The following is a 19,834-nucleotide window of genomic DNA, read 5'->3' as shown; positions in this document are numbered from 1 at the left end:
AGGGCCTCTGAGGGCTCGTAGCAGAGCCCCTCCGTGCAGCATGGAGCAGCAGGGATCACCCCTCCTGGCTGGCACCCACATGGCAGCTGTCACATTGCGGGTGCCACATGGTGTGGCAGGGCGCAGCATGCCATCTGGGAGCTGTGGCTGCACCCATCAGCTGGAGCCCGGCACTGCTCGCCCCCAGCTCCCAAACAGTGTGCAGCACCCTGGCGAGCTGTGCTGCACCTGCGGCATGGGGTAGCTGCCATACAGGTGCAAGGTGGGGGGTGATCCCCGCTGCCCCCACTGCGCAGGGAGGCTCTGCCACGAGCCCTCAGAGACCCCAATTGCTGCTGCTACAGCCGCTGAGTGCGGGACTTTTCTTCCTTTTTTTCCCCTTCTTTTTTACGTGCCGGGGAATGGGGCTGCCATGGGGGCTTCTCCCACAGCCACCCCCACCAGGGAGAGGCAGGCAGAGCCAGAGAAGCCATGGGAGAACCTGCAGCTGCCCAGCTGTGCCTGCCTCTGCCTTGCTGATCCAAATCAGCACCGAAACAGCGTCAAAACTCCGAAACAGATTCAGCCGAATCAAAACAGAACAGTGATGCGATCCAACACGAATCACTGTTCTATGAAACAGCCAAATCCAAAATCGAAATGAAACAGCTGTTTCGCATAGCCCTAGGAAATATGATTCCAGAACAGGTAAAACTATTGTAGGTAATCTGTAAATATACCGAAAGCCCAGTTTTCCAATTATAGGTTGGCTATTTCACCAATACCCAACTGTAACTTGCGCAAGTCATTAGCCTGGAATTTGAAGTTACTTTTCCTGATCTAAATTTAAAATGTTCCTGTTTTTTAGCCAACTCCACTGAATGAGAGCTGGGTTGCAAATACCTATTTTCCAGAAGTCTTTGGAATAATCTGGCAAGTGTTTAGTCCATAAAATGAGCAGCTCTTGGTATTCTGAAATAAAAATCTTTGAGGTAGCCAAAAAAAGTAACATTTGAAAAGCATGCGCCACCATGCAGCCACTCATATACGCAGAGGTACATTATATACAGAAAAAATATTTCATGTTATTAATAACTGGTATTTTTAGCATATAATTTTTTCTCATTTTAGCTAGGATTTTGGGCAATCAACAAAAAAAAGACTTATTGACAGCTTCAAGCCTGAAAGACCCCCTGACTCGATGAGATATTAAAATGCACAGGTCTTGTATAGCAATATCAGTACACAAATGAATGCTAAGTACAATGGGAGTTTACACAGTACCTCAACTGGCACTATTGTCTAATCTGGTCCAGATTACTTGGAACCCCAATTTAACACCAAATGGAACCCTCAAAACACACATATCATAACAAGCTGACACAATAAGTGATTTCTAGAAACTTAAAAGCTAACAAGATAACAATGGAAATGTTTGTAATTTGTATTTTCTCTCTGTGTACTTTTTAAAAACAGAAAATATTAAACTGAAAATTATTAGAACACTAAACTGACTTAAACAGTCAAGGAAATTCCAAGTTAAGAATGTTACTATGTCCTTAACAGTTCACTATCCAAGACTCTCTGTTTATATAAATTACAATAAGGACTATATATAGAAACCTCAACTCTGAAATTCCTTGATTGAGAAGCTTTAAGTCAAATTTAACACATAATAGTTTCCAAATATATAAGGGTGGAAGTGAGTATGTGTGAAAAGCACATTCAAAGCATTCCAGCCAGGCCAAGCAAGAAATTGAGGTGTTCTGATAAACTCACACACTTACATACACACAGTGTGAGGGTGAGACATAAACAGCATCTGTGGTTTTACTTATTTTGTTCTGGGTGAAAACAAGAAAGAAGAGCCCAACTACCTCTGAACACTGGGCCAGGCTCAAAATCAAACACTATTTCACTGGGGACAGAATGGAGGAGGGGACTGGGAGTCCGGGATTGGTATTTCCGAAGACAGCGCATCAACTGGTTCAAAGGGGCTGTTAGAGAAAAAGAGACGGGCAGGCAGAGACAGAAAGACAGACACACAGAAGAAATGAAAGAAGTCATGGGAAATAACTAGGATGCTTTGACTCCTATCACAGACTGATTTTTGGACTTTGAAGAAAAAATATTTATTAAAATCTTCTTTCAAAAAATGGGTTTTGACATTGTCCTCAGATGCCAAGCACACAGCTTACGACAAGTTAAAACTGACATGATAATACAACATTCAAACACTGGACAAAAATGGCCAAAATTGTGAAAAAACACACCTTACTAAAACATACAAGATAGTAAAATCTGGCAAGTTCTTAATCAGTTACATTTACGTATTTAAAAGAGAGGGGGAAAAGTATATTTATATATGGTATAACAAACCGTAACTCCTCCTAACACAAAGCATTAGCCAGCCACCTTTCTGGTTAACAGATATAGATGGCAGATTTAAGAATGCCAATGGCTTAAGGTGCAAGACCCTGAAGAGTGCAGTAGAATGCACCAGCATGACTAAGACTTCACTGAGAGGTGAAGCAAGTCATAGTTAACAGAAGACAACATGCTGGTCGACTATTTGGATCTAGAGAAATAGTCATACGCCTGTCCTCTTAGGGAACAGCTTTGTCATTTTCAAGTGACTAAATACAACGAAGACAGACCCTGTACTCTGACAACCAGCACTTAAGAGTTCTTCTTGCAGAAAGCAGATGTTGCAGGCCATGTGTGTGTGACATGTACAGAACAGTAAGACAACCTTCTGTCATGAGTTTTGCTGTAACTGGAAGTTAAGGCCATCTACACTGTCTACAACAGTGCTACTGAGGGGCCTACAAAAGACATGGGTTTAATCTGAGGTCCTAATTACTTGTTTCCAAGGTTAGCAAAGGCATGCAGTAGAGCAAAGCAGCATCTTCAGCAAGGGGCAGAGGGGGAGAAGAACTGGAGAATCTTATGCCATTTGGACTAGAGGATGCAGCAATTAACATGGCCAATTCACAAACCATGTTGACAAGCTTCAAAGGAAGCCTCTGTTGACTCCGTAGGTAGAAGGATAGTGACTGCCATAAAGGGCATTGTGTGCACAGTGTGAAGTTAAGGAGCATGTGTGTGCATGTGTGTATAAGGACATTTCCCCAGGACTCTATCAAGATGAGAGGGACACCCTTCCTCCTCTTGATGCAATTAAAACCTTTCCTCCTTCTGTCTCCCCCACTCCCAGAATGACTGGTGAATGACAAATCTTTATCAGACAGATGCTAAACATCATGGACAAGCAAGTATAAATATACTAGTTGCTTTGTTGACATCTCCCTCTCTGTTTTGCAGAAATAAGTAGTACAAAAGGGAGGGGCAAAGCAATCATATAATTATATTTAGTAACAGAGAATTCTTTAAAATTACTTACCTCCCTCTCCTCTTAACCCCTGGTCTCTAATCAAGTCCTACAAACAAAAGCACAAATATGTATAACAAATACAAATATTTCAAAGTAGTGCCACCCCAGAAGCTACAATTAAGATTGCAGTCCCATCCACCACCCTACCAGGTATTGTTCAAAGAGTAAGACAGTCACCGCCGTGATGATCTTAGAATCTAATAACTATAATACAGAAAAAAAAATACACAGACAAAACCTATTTACTTTAAAACAGTGAATCCCAACACTAACTTGAGATATGGGCTAGTTAAAAGACAAGTTTACTTGAAGGTATTGATTTAAACTCCCAATTAAGTCAATATGCAAGGGGAAACATTGAACCAGAACTGGTAATCATTTTCCCAGTTAGTTGTCTGCAATATAATATGGTTATGACTGTCATACAGGATGATGGGACATGACTTCCTTATGTTGAAGAAATGGACTAAAATAACCTCTATTTTTTACTTCTAGAAAGGTTCCCAATTTCTGCAGCAAATTAATTCAGTTCTTTTTAAAGTTCTTCATTAATTTTAATAGGTTCTTTTAGCTTATAATACCGTATTCACTGAGTACATCTGCTACAAAATATCCAGAGACTAACAACCTAAAAATGCAATTTTACAACTAGTAATAGACTTGAAAGAGCAATTTTCTAAACAGAGAAAAAAAAAATCAAGCTTGTTCCCTTCACAGGTCAGTTTTCATCAGTGTGTTTTAAATCTGGAGGCATGGTGACCCAGGAGATACTAACTTTGCTTATGATTCAAGTTAGAGGTAAAAAAAAAGGTTTTGCACATCTGAATATCTACGTAGACCTTAAGACTATGTAAAGTGACAACTCAGTAATTTTCAGATGGCAGACTTAAAACTAGAATACGCATATGGGGAAGGGAGCTATTAAAATCAAGATTCAGGCAGGTACTGTGTTTATCTGAATCTAAGATGTCCCTGAGTTTAAGACAACCCCCAACAATTAGATCCTATACATGTAAAATTTATACATGTGTTATCATTCTCCATGTATAGATTCTAATTACTGGAGGGTCATCTTTAATTCATCTTTCCCACTGCTAAAGAGGGGCATGTAGTAGGAATGTAGGTGGTGTGGGGAGGTCAAACAGCTTGCCCCCCTGCTTGTGCCCAACCCCCACTACCCCCCAGCCTCTGCTCTCCACCCAGTCTCTCTCCAGCCTCTGCTCCCCTCATTCCCTCCTCCCCTTATCTTTGCTCCATACAATAGGTTCTGAGCACAACCCCAGTCCAGCTCACGTAGCAGCCGTATGGACTACGCACTACTGCTGTGGGGCTGGGCTCAGTGCCCAGGCTACAATGTGTACAGAGCCTGCCAGCATGTAGCAAAAGCAAGGGGGGGAGAAGTGGGGAGGCAAAGGACAGGCAGGGGAGCAAAGGCTGCATGGTGTGTGTGGAGGTGTGGAAGATGGGGAGAAAAGGCTGCAGCGGGGAGGCTGCAGGGTGCAGAAGCAGCAGGGAGTGGAAAGGCAAACAGCAGCTGTAGCAACCCTGGATGGAGACTGGAGCCAGAGCCAAAGCAGTTGCTTGCCCCTCCCACTGCTGTCATATGTGATTTTAAGACGAGGGCCTTTCCCCACCATGTTAAATGGGAGGGGAGAAGGGAGGTCCTCATCTTAGAATCAAGTAAATAAGGTATTTACAACTGGGGGGGGTAGCAGTGTGAACAATAGTTTGTAGAGTGTTGGCCAAGACTGATTAGAAATAAACACAATCTTATGTGCTCCATTTTCATGGTTATTAAAATTCAGTCTTCAAAAATATCAAAAACTATATGGAAAAAAAAAATCAAGACATTCATTGTAGCAATTTATTGGAGGCTCAGAGAGCAAGTCAAGGATGACATATTCAAACACCAGCATTTAATAAACAATCTTTTCTGCTAAAAGTAATATAAGGATTCACAGATAAGCAGTACTTTTAATCCTTGGCATGCTTTGAAAAAGTTGTCACTATTTTGCTTTGTCTTTTCAGGTTCATAACACTCAGGTGCACATAGCAACAATAGCTTGGGGACTGAATTTAAAAGTGACTAATCGTTTGTAGCATCCTGCTTGTTTGGAAAGTGAGGATATGGCTGTCAAAAAAGGGTTTTTGTTATTTGAAACTGGTTGTTTGATTTTTCCCCATCTCTGGGCTACCAACATTTCCTCTCCTGTTATCTAAAATTTATGAACTCTTAGGTAGATCAGCATGTATTTATTTAAAAAAGTAACATTTGTGTGTTTATGCTAAAAATTATACACAGGCATGAGTTAGGCAAGCTGATAAAGCTCCAGTATTTCAATCCATTTTTTTTTTATACTTACATCTATATTGACAGGCTCTATTGTATTGATGTGCACGTTGGGTGCTGAAGAAGAGCGGTCCCGTTGCCCAAACTGATTCCGATGATCTTCATCTGCCGGTCGGAAGGGCTGTGGGATTGGAATGGATTTTGAAGGAGAAGGACTAGGGAGAATTGGTGGTCTGAGAAACAAAGTCAAGGAAAAAGAGGATTTAGGTCTACAAATGCCTTCAAATACTGTATAGTGGGTGTGGCAAATCCTTTTCTTTTTAACTATGGTAAGCAAAAAACACCAGTAAGGCAGTATATAAAGACCCACTTAAAAACAATTTATATTTAATAGTCTAGGAGTTGCTAGGACTAATTGCAGCTAATTTCTGTTTTATTAAACTACCCAAATACAAAACGGTAAAACAGTGTTCCAGGGTTTAACAGTAAACACATTTGTATGACCCTAGCCACACATTATTTCCCCTGATGCTGGGAATTAATGGGGCAAATATGCAGTGCAGACAATGGGATGATGCTCTGAAGCTTCTTACACACTAAGGGGTTCTATCCTATCTTTATGACAACGTACTACATCTACACCCAACATTTAAAAAACTCTACCAATTAAAGTACACGTGATGAGACAATTGGACTTAAAAAAACCAGTCAGCAGAGTTATCAGATAACACTGTGGCTGTCAGTATAAAAGGAATCACTTGCATCAAACTTAATAAGTAAAAATTCTTTTAACATCTATCTTTGGCAAATCACTTTGGTCAGTAAAATATTTTAAACGTTACTTGTAAATATTACAGTCATTCACCAGGAGACTCTGAAAGTTACATTTCACAATATTTAAATCACTTTTTGAAAGAACTCAGGTGTTAGGGGTCACAAAAATGTAGATAAAACTCAACCTTCGATTTTTAGTGTCTCAAATTATTTAGTAAATAAAGCATATAAACATGCCTCTTGTTTTACCAGTAAACAAAGGCAAGATATCTTGATATTTTGGTTCAGTACAATAAATCAGCTTTGTCTTATGTTCAATTCAAAGTCAGGTACTGTTGTCTACTGGTCAGATCTAATCGAGTTAGAGCAAAAGATCAATAAAAAAAGCTTCCCCCCAGGAAAGTATATCTGAGAGCAAATAGTAAGACCATTAGAACTTATTGCAAACAGCTCTTCTCATAACAAAAGAATCCCCTAGTCTTCAGGCTGACTGATGGGCTACTGCATTCACAGAAGTTAGGACAGGGAGCAGAGATAGAAGCAGAGGCAAGAGACATAACAGCATATAGCACTTACAATATTCTACCATAGTCTCCCTCAAATAAGTGATCTAATTTTCTTCACAGATCTTTAGAGACAACAGCATTTCTAATGAGGATTTTTTTTTCTTTTCAGCTAAGTATATCTTAACATCTGCCCTTAGGAGACAGGCAGACATATCCCCCTTTTCACTGGGGATTTTATATATTTTAGCATAGACCAGGGAAACAGGGAAGTCCTGCCAACTTGACCTTCTACACTCCCTCATCCTACTGATCAAAGCTACCTACCAACTTTTTTTTCCCAAGAGAGGGGAAAAAGGGAGAAATTAGCCACAAGTTCAATTAGCAGGGCTAATAATACATCCCTTAAAACAGTAAACAGGACTACAGCTTCCAACAGGTGGTGGAACTTGACCGTTTAAACTTCTGGCCAATGCGGAGTAAGAGAACATGGAATAACCCCAATTAGGATGCTACAGAGCCCAAAAATCACTAACAGATAAAACTCAGTGTTTTTTATTATTTCCCAGAGTTCTTTAATCTAGGCAGTTTAGAACATCAGGAATCTGGAGTTCTAGGAGACAACAGCTGGCACTTACTCCCATAATGGAAATTGCTTCCCTTTAACAGAATACATATGTGCACCAGAATCTTTTCTATTAAGTGTATCTAGTGAGCGTACATGGTCTGAGGCACTCAAATTCTTTTTTTTTTGAGGAAGAGAGAAAGCTACTATCCCACATCATGAAACAGACAGTACATGGATCAAGATGCAGGACAAGGTTGTAGTCCTGCCATGTACTGAAAGATGGGAGTATCAGAAGCTGGACAGAGATTTAAGGTTTAAGTACCACAGCTGTCTTACTCCAGTACTATCACTATGTTGGCCGAGTCCTACTCAAGATCTTGGCATTATTGGAATCAAAGGAAGTACAAAATGAAGACCTAAGGATCATGAAATTAGGAATGAACCTGAAGCTGACCCAGAGCTTTAACCCTCTTTTGGAGCACATAAACAGCATTTTCCTGTTTCCTATGGTGGCAGAAAAGTCCACAGTGAAGAAACATCACTTGAGGAATGCTGTTAAAATAATCATCTATAGACCACTCAGTCACCCAAGTTGATCTGCCAATACACTCCTTACATTTAGTAGACTAACTGCTGTGCATCTGCCAAGAAATGACTTTGAGAGGTTCCAGTCACGTGGCCTCTTGATCTAAAACAAACAGATCTTGCTCTGCTATCATTGTCATTGACTTCACTTTTCTATTTAAATGATGATGAATATCACTGGCCTGGAGGAAGACTGGACAACCATTCTCAGTAAGTGAAGCCTAAACTCTAGAGTATTCACATGTAATTTCACTTGTTGAGGAATCATAAATCTTCCGCTTGTAAATTGTTTAGGTAGACTCCGTACACAAAAGGCAGAAGCATTCATCACTAAAATTTTGGATGGAAGCAGACACAGGCTGTCAATGGCCCCAACAAAGATAACAGGACAACAGGTGACAGAATGTGAACTAGCACATCCAACTGAAAATTGGCTGACTGATAAACAGATTTCAACCATGCTTGCATAGGAAAATAGAAAGAAGTCTGAACCAGAGTCACAAAAGTATAAGACACCATGTGACCTACCTACCAGTGACAATCTTTTAACATCATTCTCAGATAAGCCTATAGACGGGTGCTAAAATGGCCTGAAATATTTCTACTAATAGATAAGCGAATGTGCTTATGGTTCCTATGTTTCTGTGGTGAAATTAATATCAACTTATCTTTGTTTATTTCAGATGTAGTCTGCTGAATGAAAGATCATTGCTAGAGTAATTTCCTGCAAGTGACCCTATTATTCAGGTATAGGAATACTTAAGACTCCCAGCTTCGTGGAAGTGCCACGACTGATGTAGTCTGGAAATTCCAAATCCAGTTGAGAGGACAAACATCATATACTCAGGAACAGAAAAGGCTGACTCAGAAACTGAGATGCCTTCTGTGGATGAGGTAGACCTACAATACAGAAATTAGCACCCTGGAGATGAAGAGAAGTCTACAAGCTTTCGAATCCAAGGACAAGATGATAGAAGCACAAAGACACCATCCTGAATTCGATCTTGCTGACAAAGGTGTTGCTTTGTCTCGAGTCCAAACTAGATCTTCTTTCTTTCGTAAAATAATCCCAAAGGGAAAGTTTATGATAAAAGGGGAATCTACACAATGCTTGAGTTACTTAGATGTAGACAGGGGCTTACGTTTTCCTCCTTGAAAATCTGACACCTCCTAGGCAGTTCCATCCTTGTATACTGAGAATAGAATTATTGTTACTGATGTTGTGGTTTATGCTGCTTCTGTCTAAAAGCCATGTTACAGACCTGGTTATGTTGTATGCAAGTCCTTGAGGGAATGTCCTGCCTCATCTGTTTTCAAGTTGAAGAGCTCACAAGATCACTTCTTTGAAAAGGGAGAGTATCTCTGGTACTTGGACCTCTTTAGGGATCCCTGAAGAATGAAACTACAGTAATTTCCTCCATGCAATGGCTGTCACCATGTGCTGCATCAGTGGTCACCAGAAGAGATTTGAGATACTTGTCCCTCCATTTCTCCCTTTTGCCCATTTGAAAATTTAGAAAGCAAGGGTCTGGTAGCAACAGTTTGATTTCTTTGAAGTTGGGGGGGGGGGGGAAATCAGACCACGGCAGGACCCAAGTCTTCTATGAATAGGTAAAGAAAACATCAACAAAAGTTAATCCAGGACAAAATGATTATCATCTCGCTCAATGAGAGCTCATCCCTTCTCAGCAGGTCTGGGAATCTCTGGTTATCCAGAATGTGAACAGGTGACCCAAACACTATTGATTTAATCTAGAGACATCTGTGCAGGGACTGAATGACTCTTGGTCCATGATGCCTCATCCAAGACTAGTAACTTCTGGTGTCAGCAAAATTAATTAAGTTAACAAGTAAACACATTCTTCTGAGATGGGGGAGAAAGGGATGGCCATGTGCTGGGATAGTGAAGCAGTTGTTTACAGGAATCCACACAGAGCTGAATAAAGCCAGCAGTGCCTGTATCCACAGTGGGGCTGATGGTTCACAAGGGCAAACAGTGTCTACCTAAACTCCTGTGCTTCCAATAAGAAGAATCTTTTCTGGAGTGAATAGACTGAAGCCCTTCCCACTGATATAGCTAATGAAGCTCTCTTAGTACCCTCAGAATAGTGAATGAAAAAGAACAGTCTTCATGAAAAGATGCAATTCATGTGAATATGCTTGGAAGACCAAGTAAATGAGTTTTCAACAATACCCTCACAGGAGGAATTTCCTTGAAGTTGATTATACTGTCTGGTAGCTGCTAGACTAAGTCTGGGATAGTATGCTGTAAGGGAGACCAAATTGGAGAGACAGGGATTTGATATGGAGAAGACAGAGGATTTGTGAAATCCCTCCTCAGCATCTGATGAAGTCAGCTGCCACTTTCAAAAGCTTATACATCTCTGACTTAGTCTATAAAAAGTGCAAATCTATCCCATCTTCTGCTCAACTTTGGACTAACACAGTTAATTATCTCTGGGAAATTCAGGAACACATTGTTAATAGTATGCAAGCTACTAGCAATGATGTTAGGTTGTAACACACGTATGTAACCTGCATTTTGTAAAGGAGCACTGAAAACACTCCTGAAAGGATTACAGGTTTTTTTGTGCTGAATGCAGCATTACTGGACCAGTGAGAAGATCAGAAGGAGTGATGGCCTATACGCAGGGGTGGCCAAGCTGCAGCTCTGACGGCACATGTGGCTCTTCAGAAGTTAATATGCATCTCCTTGAATCTTTGCACAAGCACATAGTGACCAGCTTTCATTCAGAAATATACTTCCATTTGGAAACTGGTCATTGTGTGCTTGTGCAAAGATTCAAGGAGACGCATATTAACTTCTGAAGAGCCACAGGTTGGCCACCCCTGAGGGTTTAGGGAGGATTCCCTGAATACTCTAACTGCATGCACCACCCATCCTTGTTCACATCTGTACTGGACAATATTTATTCTGGACCCCACAAAAAGCACAGCAATCCCCTCTGATGAAAACACAAGCCAATTTAGCACATCCACTAAACACTCCTGGGGGACTATCCAGTTAAACTGTAACCTCTGACTGGGTAGGCGAGAGAATAAGAGAAAACCAGGAAAAGGGACGATCCATTTGTCTTTTGGAGTGAAACCCAGTCTATGCCCAAGGTTCAGTTCTGCAGCACAGGTCCAAAGGGCTACTGCATGCATAGACTGATGACAGGGAGGGAAGCGGCAAGTGGTAGAAACTGTCAAATTCAAGGATCCAAGCACAGCTGCTACAAAAAGCAGTTTTCTGTGGTACAAACGCAGCAGATGGGCTGTGATGCACTTCCAGGACTTACAAAGGACTCCAACTGCCAAAATTGTGAGCAAGTATCTCTCGTTTCTCTGGCTTTCATAAGAATAGGTAATACTCAGTCTCCATGCTAGAGGGCTATTTCTGTAACTGAGGGGAAGTTCTTCTGAGGTACATTTGCAAGATTATGCCATCTTATCCCATACAGTATTCCCCCCTCAGGTCTTCTACTATGGGAACATTTAAAAATCAAATCATGAATAAGATATTCATAGCCTACCTGTCACATCCCTATCTCCTAAATACATTATTTAGCTACTATAAAACTGTCCTTGTCCATGAAAAACAGACTCTATTACTCCAATGTATTTGTGCTAGAAGAGACAGAGACATCCTATCTTGATTTTTACTTTGAGATCAATGAGCAGGAGCTCCTGTTAAAAAGATGCAGTTCAATTTCTAAAGAAAGGAGGGTATGCTAAAGCCATAGCACAACCCAAGATTTCATCTTTAGTGAATAGTGCCAAATTGCAAGGCTCCCACTGCCTTCAAGTGTTACAAGTTTGAGTCCATCAGGATTATAAAGGCAACTGAGATAAATGCATGTAAATGCCAATTAATGATTCACAGATTTTACAAAACCACAACTCCCACTCGCCCCTTACACAATGTCTTCAGATATCTAGAAGCTGGTAACAATTTTTTTAAGTTAATCATCTTCTGAAGTCAACTCTCCTTACAAATACTGAAGGCATTCAAGTTTTAACGTGAATGATCCACATGTCATTTAATGTACCAACAGGATTTTTCAAGTGTTTAAGACCATGTCTATCTGGAAAGTTTTTTTTCCTCTCTTTTTTTTTTTTTTTTAAATTTAGGGGGTTTTACTTCTCCTTCTGCTCATCCAGATAAAATTAGCTGAACTAAAAAAGGGACATCTACACTGCTTTATCAAAAGTGACTTGATCCATCCCCCTTGTAAATCCATGCCACTGAGATTTTTTAAAAACATACAACTTTCTGCACAGGTACCCCTGGGAAAACTGTTTCACTGCTGGCTCAATGCATTAAAGGCTGTTTATCAGGGCTGGCAGATAAATGTATCAAGATCTATTGGAATTTTAAGACTTGGGTCAAAATTGGGTCAAACTCCCATGATTTCTTTCACTTTGGCCCACAAATATACCTTCTTTTTTTAAAAGCCAGAATTCACTGTCAAGTTGTCTTAGTTTCAAACAAATTTCCAAAGCATCACCAAGCAACTTGGAGAGAGTATCATTAATACAAGCAGGGTATTCCAGATGTATTGGCAGGCAACCAGGAGCTGGGGAGGATGGAAGACTGTCACTCTTAATTGCTGCGATGATACAAGGATCTTGCTAGAAGAGGAGCGGCTACTTCTGTGGCTATTTTTGCACTACATTTTCACAGGCCTGTAGTATTTGTTGGAGCTCTACTTCCAGTCCTGAACAACCTGCAACAACTGTTAAGAAGGACAATGTTGCACACCTGCAGTGACCAGCAGAGATGGCAGACAGCTACTTCCATGGAAAAATCAATACAAAAATTCAATATGGAGTTGTAGTACAGAAGTGTCTCACCTCAGTGTACAGAAGAAGAATGTATCCACTACCACCAGAATCACTACATCTAGTAGTACTGGCCTGTGCAGTCAATCAGCCTGGTATTAGTAATCAGGTACAAGAGCTGTTTTCATGCAAGTCTGCACTGCTGTTTACACTTGGATCGAAGTTTGCCAATACCAGGAAGTTAGTGACATCTTTGAATGCTGGAGCTATTAGGAGAACCCACACACTTCTTATCGGTCTACCAGCGAGCTTGTGATTTATCAACAGAAAGAGATAATGCTCTATAGTCATGGGGGGCCTGGTGAAAAACTGTGAAAGGATAACATTTACATGGGGAGGTGTGGAAAGGTCCATCATGACATAAATAAAGCTTCCAGTGAGCAACCTACAAAAAAGTAAGGGGGAGGCCATACATATACACAGTAAAAAGGAAAAAAAAAAAAAAAGAAAGAAAGAAAGAAACACACCCACACAACTTTTTGCTCCCAAAATAAATGCAGATAAAAATATTGTGGTGATTCCAGTTGTTATGTAAGGCTAGGCATGCAGTATTTGCTTTCTTCACTTAAAAAGCCTTTCTCTGAGTAGCTGCAGAATGACAAGGGAGTACATTTTTCAAAGGTTATATAGGAGGCAAAGGAGTCTGAAGACCAGGCAGGAAAATTCTGTAAGGTATCTGCCTCATATTATAGATGCTTGCTGTGTTTTACAACTACCTGAAAAATAAGCAAAAGCCTCAAAGAATGGGGGAGAGAAGTAGAAAGACTTTTAGAATATTGGCTGCTTGCAGCTGCTAAAAAACAGAAGTTGACTGAATTAGCTATTAGATAAAAATGCCAAAAAACCCCACTGAAGCACCCAATCCATACAAGTCCAGCAAAGTGCAGTTTTTTTTAGGGGTTTTTTATTGTTTTTTTTTTTAATGTCTGCGAGTAGCTATTATAAATAGCCAGAGGGGATGCTTCCAATGTGCTTCAGGGCCAAAAAAGTAAGTTCAAGGAAGCTCATTTTAATAATAGGAATAGGAGGGAAAAATGAATGTAATCAAAGAACAAATACAATGCATTGTTTACTGTGAATTTAATTTTATTGGGAATGGCCATCCTCTGTGTGAACTGTACTTTAATAAAAACTAAGTATTTAGCACATAACAAGACAGTGCAAACTTAAAGAGAACTAAAACAGTGCAGAAACAGCTAAAATGTAGAGTGAACACATGCTAGTGGCAAACAGGGTCTCAAAAATGTGAAAGGAAAGTAGAATCAAGAGAATATTCCCTTGTCCTGGGGATGGATGCAGAGACCTACCTGTACCTTGCAGTTGGGGGAAAAGAAAGGCACCAAAACAAGGTTAAGTTAGGGTGTTAAGTATGAGTGCAGTACAACAACTTTCTCTAGTAAACTTGTCCAAATTCTGCATCATGACCAACATACTTTCCTTTATGTCCCTTTCTCTGTTCAATCAGTCCATGCTGAGATGTTTTCAAGGAAGTGCACGTGCCCTAACCTCCTCTCTCTCATGCTTGTCCTACAGCATGAATCCTTCCTTTCATTCTTCTGGGTTTTTTGCAATCTGCTGGAACCGATTTATGAGGTGAGTAAACTTCTTCCTTTGGCTTCTCCTTCTTCTTTCAGGGTTTGGCAAGATAGCTGCTAGCATTCCTCTCCACGTGTACTGTGCCATGCCAAGTACTAAGAGAACACAAAAACCACAGAAGTAATTACCGTATCATTATACTAGCCACTGTACTACGGATGATAAAATGTTATTTCTCTAAACGTTTTCAGTTTTGGAATTCTATCCTAGTCTGCTCTTCCCAACCTTGGGCCATTCAAAACTACTAAACTGTGTGTGTGTCTTCAGGGTGCAGGCACATAACACTATCTACACTCCTGCAACTTGCCTACACTTATGTATACCTCTCTGAGTTACAACCCAAAAAGGCTGAAAAGGGTTTTGCCTCTGAAAGGGACAACCAGGAAGATATGGAACACTTATTTAACTAGGGCGACAGCCCAAACTATTGCTATAATTGAAAAGAAACATTACTGACAGGGCTACCCCCAGCATTGTAACTGCCTTGTAGGGTACATGCTAAACTAAGCTGCTACTGTGGCTTAAATTCATTTATAATATTGGCTGATCAGGACAAAATATATTGTACAACGCAGAGAATTTCACAGCTGTAATGCACATCCTGTCCTGTGTTTAACAATGCAAGCTACTGCAACAAAAGAGTGCTTGGTGGGAAACTAGACATCTTTTATATCTGGTGCATCTGCAAATGCCCAAGAATCTGTACAGCATGAGACTCCTAGAAGCTCTTTAACTTCAAGTGACCAACTGTCCTTATTTAAAACTTCACATGTATGAAAATCCTACTTCTATACAGGTCAAGACAATAATTTAATGGAAATCTAATTAATTTTGTACTAATATGGGGCTGTCAAATTGGCAGTCTGAGTACTGCCTGTGAGGGGTTAAATGCAAAGCACACCAACTCCAGGCCCAGGCACCACTCCCATTAGTCCCTTACTGTTGTTACTGGGGGTCTCCAGGCTCCCCCTCCTCCAGTTTCCACTTCCTGCCCTCGGGTGCAGCACAGGTGAGGAAGTGTGGGGGTAGGGAAAAAAAGACATGCATCCCCCAGCAGCTCAGAAGTTGAAGAGCTCTGTACTAACTCATTCCTCACTTTTTTCTTTCACTAAAAAGGAACAGCCTTGGATGCAGTGTTTGCAAGTGACAGAGGGCAGGTACCAGGGGGTAGAGGCACTGGGGAAGGGGAGGGGGGAAGCAGCTGGCAAGGGGCAGGAGTCATGTCACTTGACTCCCCTTCAGCCTACCCCCTTTTTACTGCTTGCCCTGCTGCAATGGTAGGAGGAACAAATTTAAGAAACCCCTCCCCCAGTACTTAGATTTTAGACATGGAAAATATATAATTTTTCCATCTCTAGGATCTAGTTATTGGGGGGTTATCTTAAATTCCAAGACATGTTTCATTTGGGTAAATACAGTAATATGACAGATAGACACATCCATCACCGCTTTGGCAATATCCATATAAACATAAAGGCAAACAGCCAGAATCGGGAACATTTGCAAATCTACCTAAATAGATACAAATGGGGCCAACAATAGTATTATAACAACATTTAAATACTTACTGGATGATGTCCCCTCTGTAGTGTGATGAGTTTAGCTCTAGAGCTGAGTCTCCAGAATATCTCTGATTGGTTCTCCCATCATTTACTGAGCTGGATCCATCCTGAAGAGGTCCTTGACCATCAGGGGGAACTTCCTTGGGAAGAGTCCTTGGGTAGCTTCCATTGGTGTCTGCTTCACTGAGGGCTGTTGCCAAACTGCCAACCAATGCAAGGATTCTGTGGTGGCCTCTTCACAAATGGGCAGACCAGTTCATCATAGTATAACATTGTTGGAAGTACACAGTATATGTGTTGGAAGCATTACCAGAGTCCTTGTCATCTTTGGCATTTTTAGTAATTCTGTATCAGCTTCTTGGCTTTCATGCAGCACTGGCACATGTCCCAGAAGAACCCCATCTCCTGCATTTTCTCTGCTAGCTGCTTGGTAGTGCTTGGCATTTTGCTGACTACTAGAAAGATGACAATAAACAAGCTCCTCTCCCCAGAAAGCTAGGAAGACTCCGACAGGAAAATACAAGTACATAGGGCATAGGGATAGTTGTGGGCTCAGGGCTTAAGATTTTACCATAAAATGGAGTCATGATAGATGCAAACTGAGTGTTCACCAGAATTTAAACAAAGGGGGACACCCATTCAAGAGGACCCCAAAGCACAAGTAAACAGGGAGACCCTTCTAAATGTGAAGCGATGTGTTTGTGGGATAATAGTGGGCAGACTGCCTGAAGTAATATAGGTAATCTGAAATAGGAATACGTCCATATAAACCTTGTAGCATTGTTGATATAACTTATTCCAGAACCAAATTATATCACTTCAAAACTGATTAATTAATAGAACAGAATGCAACACAGAGCCAAAATAGAGAATGTGTGTAAATGTAAGGCACTTTACACTGACAAAAGTCTAAAGATATACCAAAAACAAACAAACAAACAAACAAAAAACAACAAAACTTTCCATCTTAAATTAGGCCTAAATTACTATAGAAAATACAGTACAGGATTGACCCCAATCCTGGAAATGCTTAGCCATGTGCCTACTTTTCAAGTATGTGAATACTCCTATTTACTTCTGTGATACCACTGACTAACCAAGTTAAGCACAAGGGCAAGCACCTGGGAACTAACTGTGCAGGTTGGAGAGAGGCTGTGAAGCAATATCCTATATATATGAAGGCAAACTATCAGAATATCATGTAATTAAACAGCAGGAATAATGTCATACCCAACAGAATCTGAGGGGGGCACAGAGGGGTACGATCCAGATGCTTGGTTGGTGTCTCCTAAGGAAGCCTCCTCGTGTGATATTGGATGGTGTTCAAAGAACTTGGAGACAAACAGCAAACTGTGGGGTAAGAACAGAACAAAAACAAACCTAACTTGTGCAAAACGCAAAAGCTTCACAGCACAATACACTAAGGAAGAAAAAAATTATGGATTAAATTTTGTATTTTACAATAAAAAATGCATTGACACGCTCCTCCAGTTGTAACTTAACTGCAAAGGAGCAAGAGTTAGTGCCCTAAACATCTTCTTGTATCAAGTAATTTTGAAATATCTTTAGGATACTTGAAGCAGTAATGAAAAACCTGGTTGCTAGGCAGTAGAACAAACATGCAAATTTTACCTACATGTTAATTCATAGTAAATTAATTGGAAAGCTGTGTTGATGTAATACTAAGAAGGGACTGCCAAATGTCGTTAAAACTATGGTATCCACACCTCTGAGCTCATTATCTAAAAGTGCCTAAGGAAGCCACAATTAAGGCAAGCATAAGGAAGAAGTAAATAAATTTTTCAAGAACTAACATTTGGAAGTGTAAAAATCTATTTAAATGGCTTTCCTGAAGCTGACAAACTGAACGGACCCTGTGTTCAGAAGTAAGATGACTACAGACGCAGCATCAATTTTTGTTAGGGAACTTAGTATAGAATAAATTGAGTAAAAAAAAATTCCAAAAAGCCATAGTGGGTGGGGCAGTCCACATCTTTTTTACCTAGTTCTGTGAAACCAGAAATGTAAAACAAAATTCAAATTCAACCTTATGGATCTAGAGAACTCTATGGTATCTGTGGTCAAAGATAATAAATCTGCATCTAAACACTGCAGATAGGACCTATGCATCTCCTTACGAAAAACATTTCACTGTAGAATGATAACTGCAACCAATGGCAGGTTTTTCCTGTGCCATCAAGAAGACGCCACCTTTTCTATGCATCTTCTAAGAAAGGATTTCAGAGTACACTTAAAAAAAAAAAAATGAACTGGTTAACTGAACATCAGCATATCTGAAAACAAGAACTAAATTTGACTACTGTATTTTCTCTGGTGCTTCTCTTCACTCAATTATATCTGACAACTGTGTGTGTTATATATGGAAACTCAGCAAAAGTCTGAAGTAAAAAACAAAAGTTAGGAGTTTTGATTACTTACTCAAGCTGGTCATAATTAACACACATCAGTGGGACCTCTGTACTACAGCGCTGGTGAAATTTATAACCACAAGTCTGGCATCGGAATCCCTGGAAAAGCAGTTTCCGACAGAAGTCGCAGAACGCTAAAGTGAAAAATGTCTTTCGTACCTGTGGTGTCAAAAATAATTACAGTTAGATGAGACATTTTTGGTGAGCCTGACACAAATGATTTACTTCCACTAAAATATAAAATGTCATATGCTTTTACTCTCTTTTTGGGTCTCGGAGATACAGATTATATACACAATGAGCAAAAGTTATTTTATACATGCTGGGTACATCTACATGTGCGCTTTACTGTCGAGCTGGCTAATTTGCTCCACGGTAACGCATCACCGTCTAAACATGCGGCACTAGTAAGCTGTAGTAAACCAAGTAACTGCACTGTAGGAGAGTACTGGCCGGGACAAGTTATTTAGTGAACTGAAACACGCATAGACGGTGACTGGAGCTGGCTGGGACACAAAAGTGCTATGATGCGGGGCTGCCTGCTAGCTACCCCCACAGTGTAAACACCCTTGTGCCCCAGCCAGCCCCTCCACAACACGTTGAGTCCCCAGGGCCTCAGCCATCTGGGGCTGCTCCACCCAGGCTCATGTGTAAATGCTGCACCTAGGAGCAATAAACACCTGCGCAAACTGCACGGTAGTTTATTCAGGCGCATTAATAGTAAGAGTAGACGCAGGCACTGTGGTCTTCTACTTGAAGTAGACTTATTTATCAAAACTTAGGGCTTCCTTTCAACAGTTTATCAGACTAAAATAAAGATGATATAAAACAAACTGGATTACAAAAACAGAAGTATTCAGGCCAGAGTTTTCAGATCTGAGTGTCTGAAGTTAGCCATCTAAATTGAGCACTCAGGCAGTGACTTGATTCTCAAAAGTTGTATGTACCTACAGCTTCTACTGACTTCAGCTGGAGAAGGTACTTTCAGCACATCTAACAGATCACATGGACTTAAGCTCCTTATATGAAGATTTAAGTGGCTATCCCTTGTAAAGATGTTATTTTATTTCTGTATAACTGCCACGCAGCATTCTGACATTTATGTGACCTTGTAGTCTTGACTGTTAATCAAAATGAAAGCTTTGTAGCTTTCCACACTTGTACCAAGCTACACATGCGCATATTATAAGTTTCTTTTCTTATCTGTAAGTGTCATACCTGAAGAAACAAAACTTACGTAGAAAATCTACCTAGTAACTATTGTGTAAAAGAAACTATCCTATCCCTGTATGCTTAGCTTATATCATAG

At 40.4% G+C, this 19,834-nt stretch overlaps 1 protein-coding gene across 2 annotated transcripts in view; it reads right to left on the bottom strand.

Annotated features, from left to right (window-relative positions):
* The window catches only part of BRAF (B-Raf proto-oncogene, serine/threonine kinase), a 130,508-nt gene that overhangs the window by 30,008 nt on the left and 80,666 nt on the right, over positions 1–19,834 (bottom strand). For both annotated transcript variants that reach the window (XM_019544680.1, XM_019544679.1), the window contains exons 6-9: positions 18,536–18,684; positions 17,327–17,446; positions 5,737–5,896; positions 3,383–3,419 (exon numbers count right to left, since the gene is read on the bottom strand). In XM_019544680.1, the coding sequence (XP_019400225.1) occupies positions 3,383–3,419; positions 5,737–5,896; positions 17,327–17,446; positions 18,536–18,684 (466 nt within the window). The remainder of the gene's footprint in view (positions 1–3,382; positions 3,420–5,736; positions 5,897–17,326; positions 17,447–18,535; positions 18,685–19,834) is intronic.

Source organism: Crocodylus porosus, unplaced genomic scaffold (assembly GCF_001723895.1).
Source record: "Crocodylus porosus isolate Cpor-Errol unplaced genomic scaffold, CroPor_comp1, whole genome shotgun sequence".
Classification (NCBI taxonomy): Eukaryota; Metazoa; Chordata; order Crocodylia; family Crocodylidae; genus Crocodylus; species Crocodylus porosus.
This window is presented reverse-complemented; position numbering and strand designations above follow the sequence as displayed.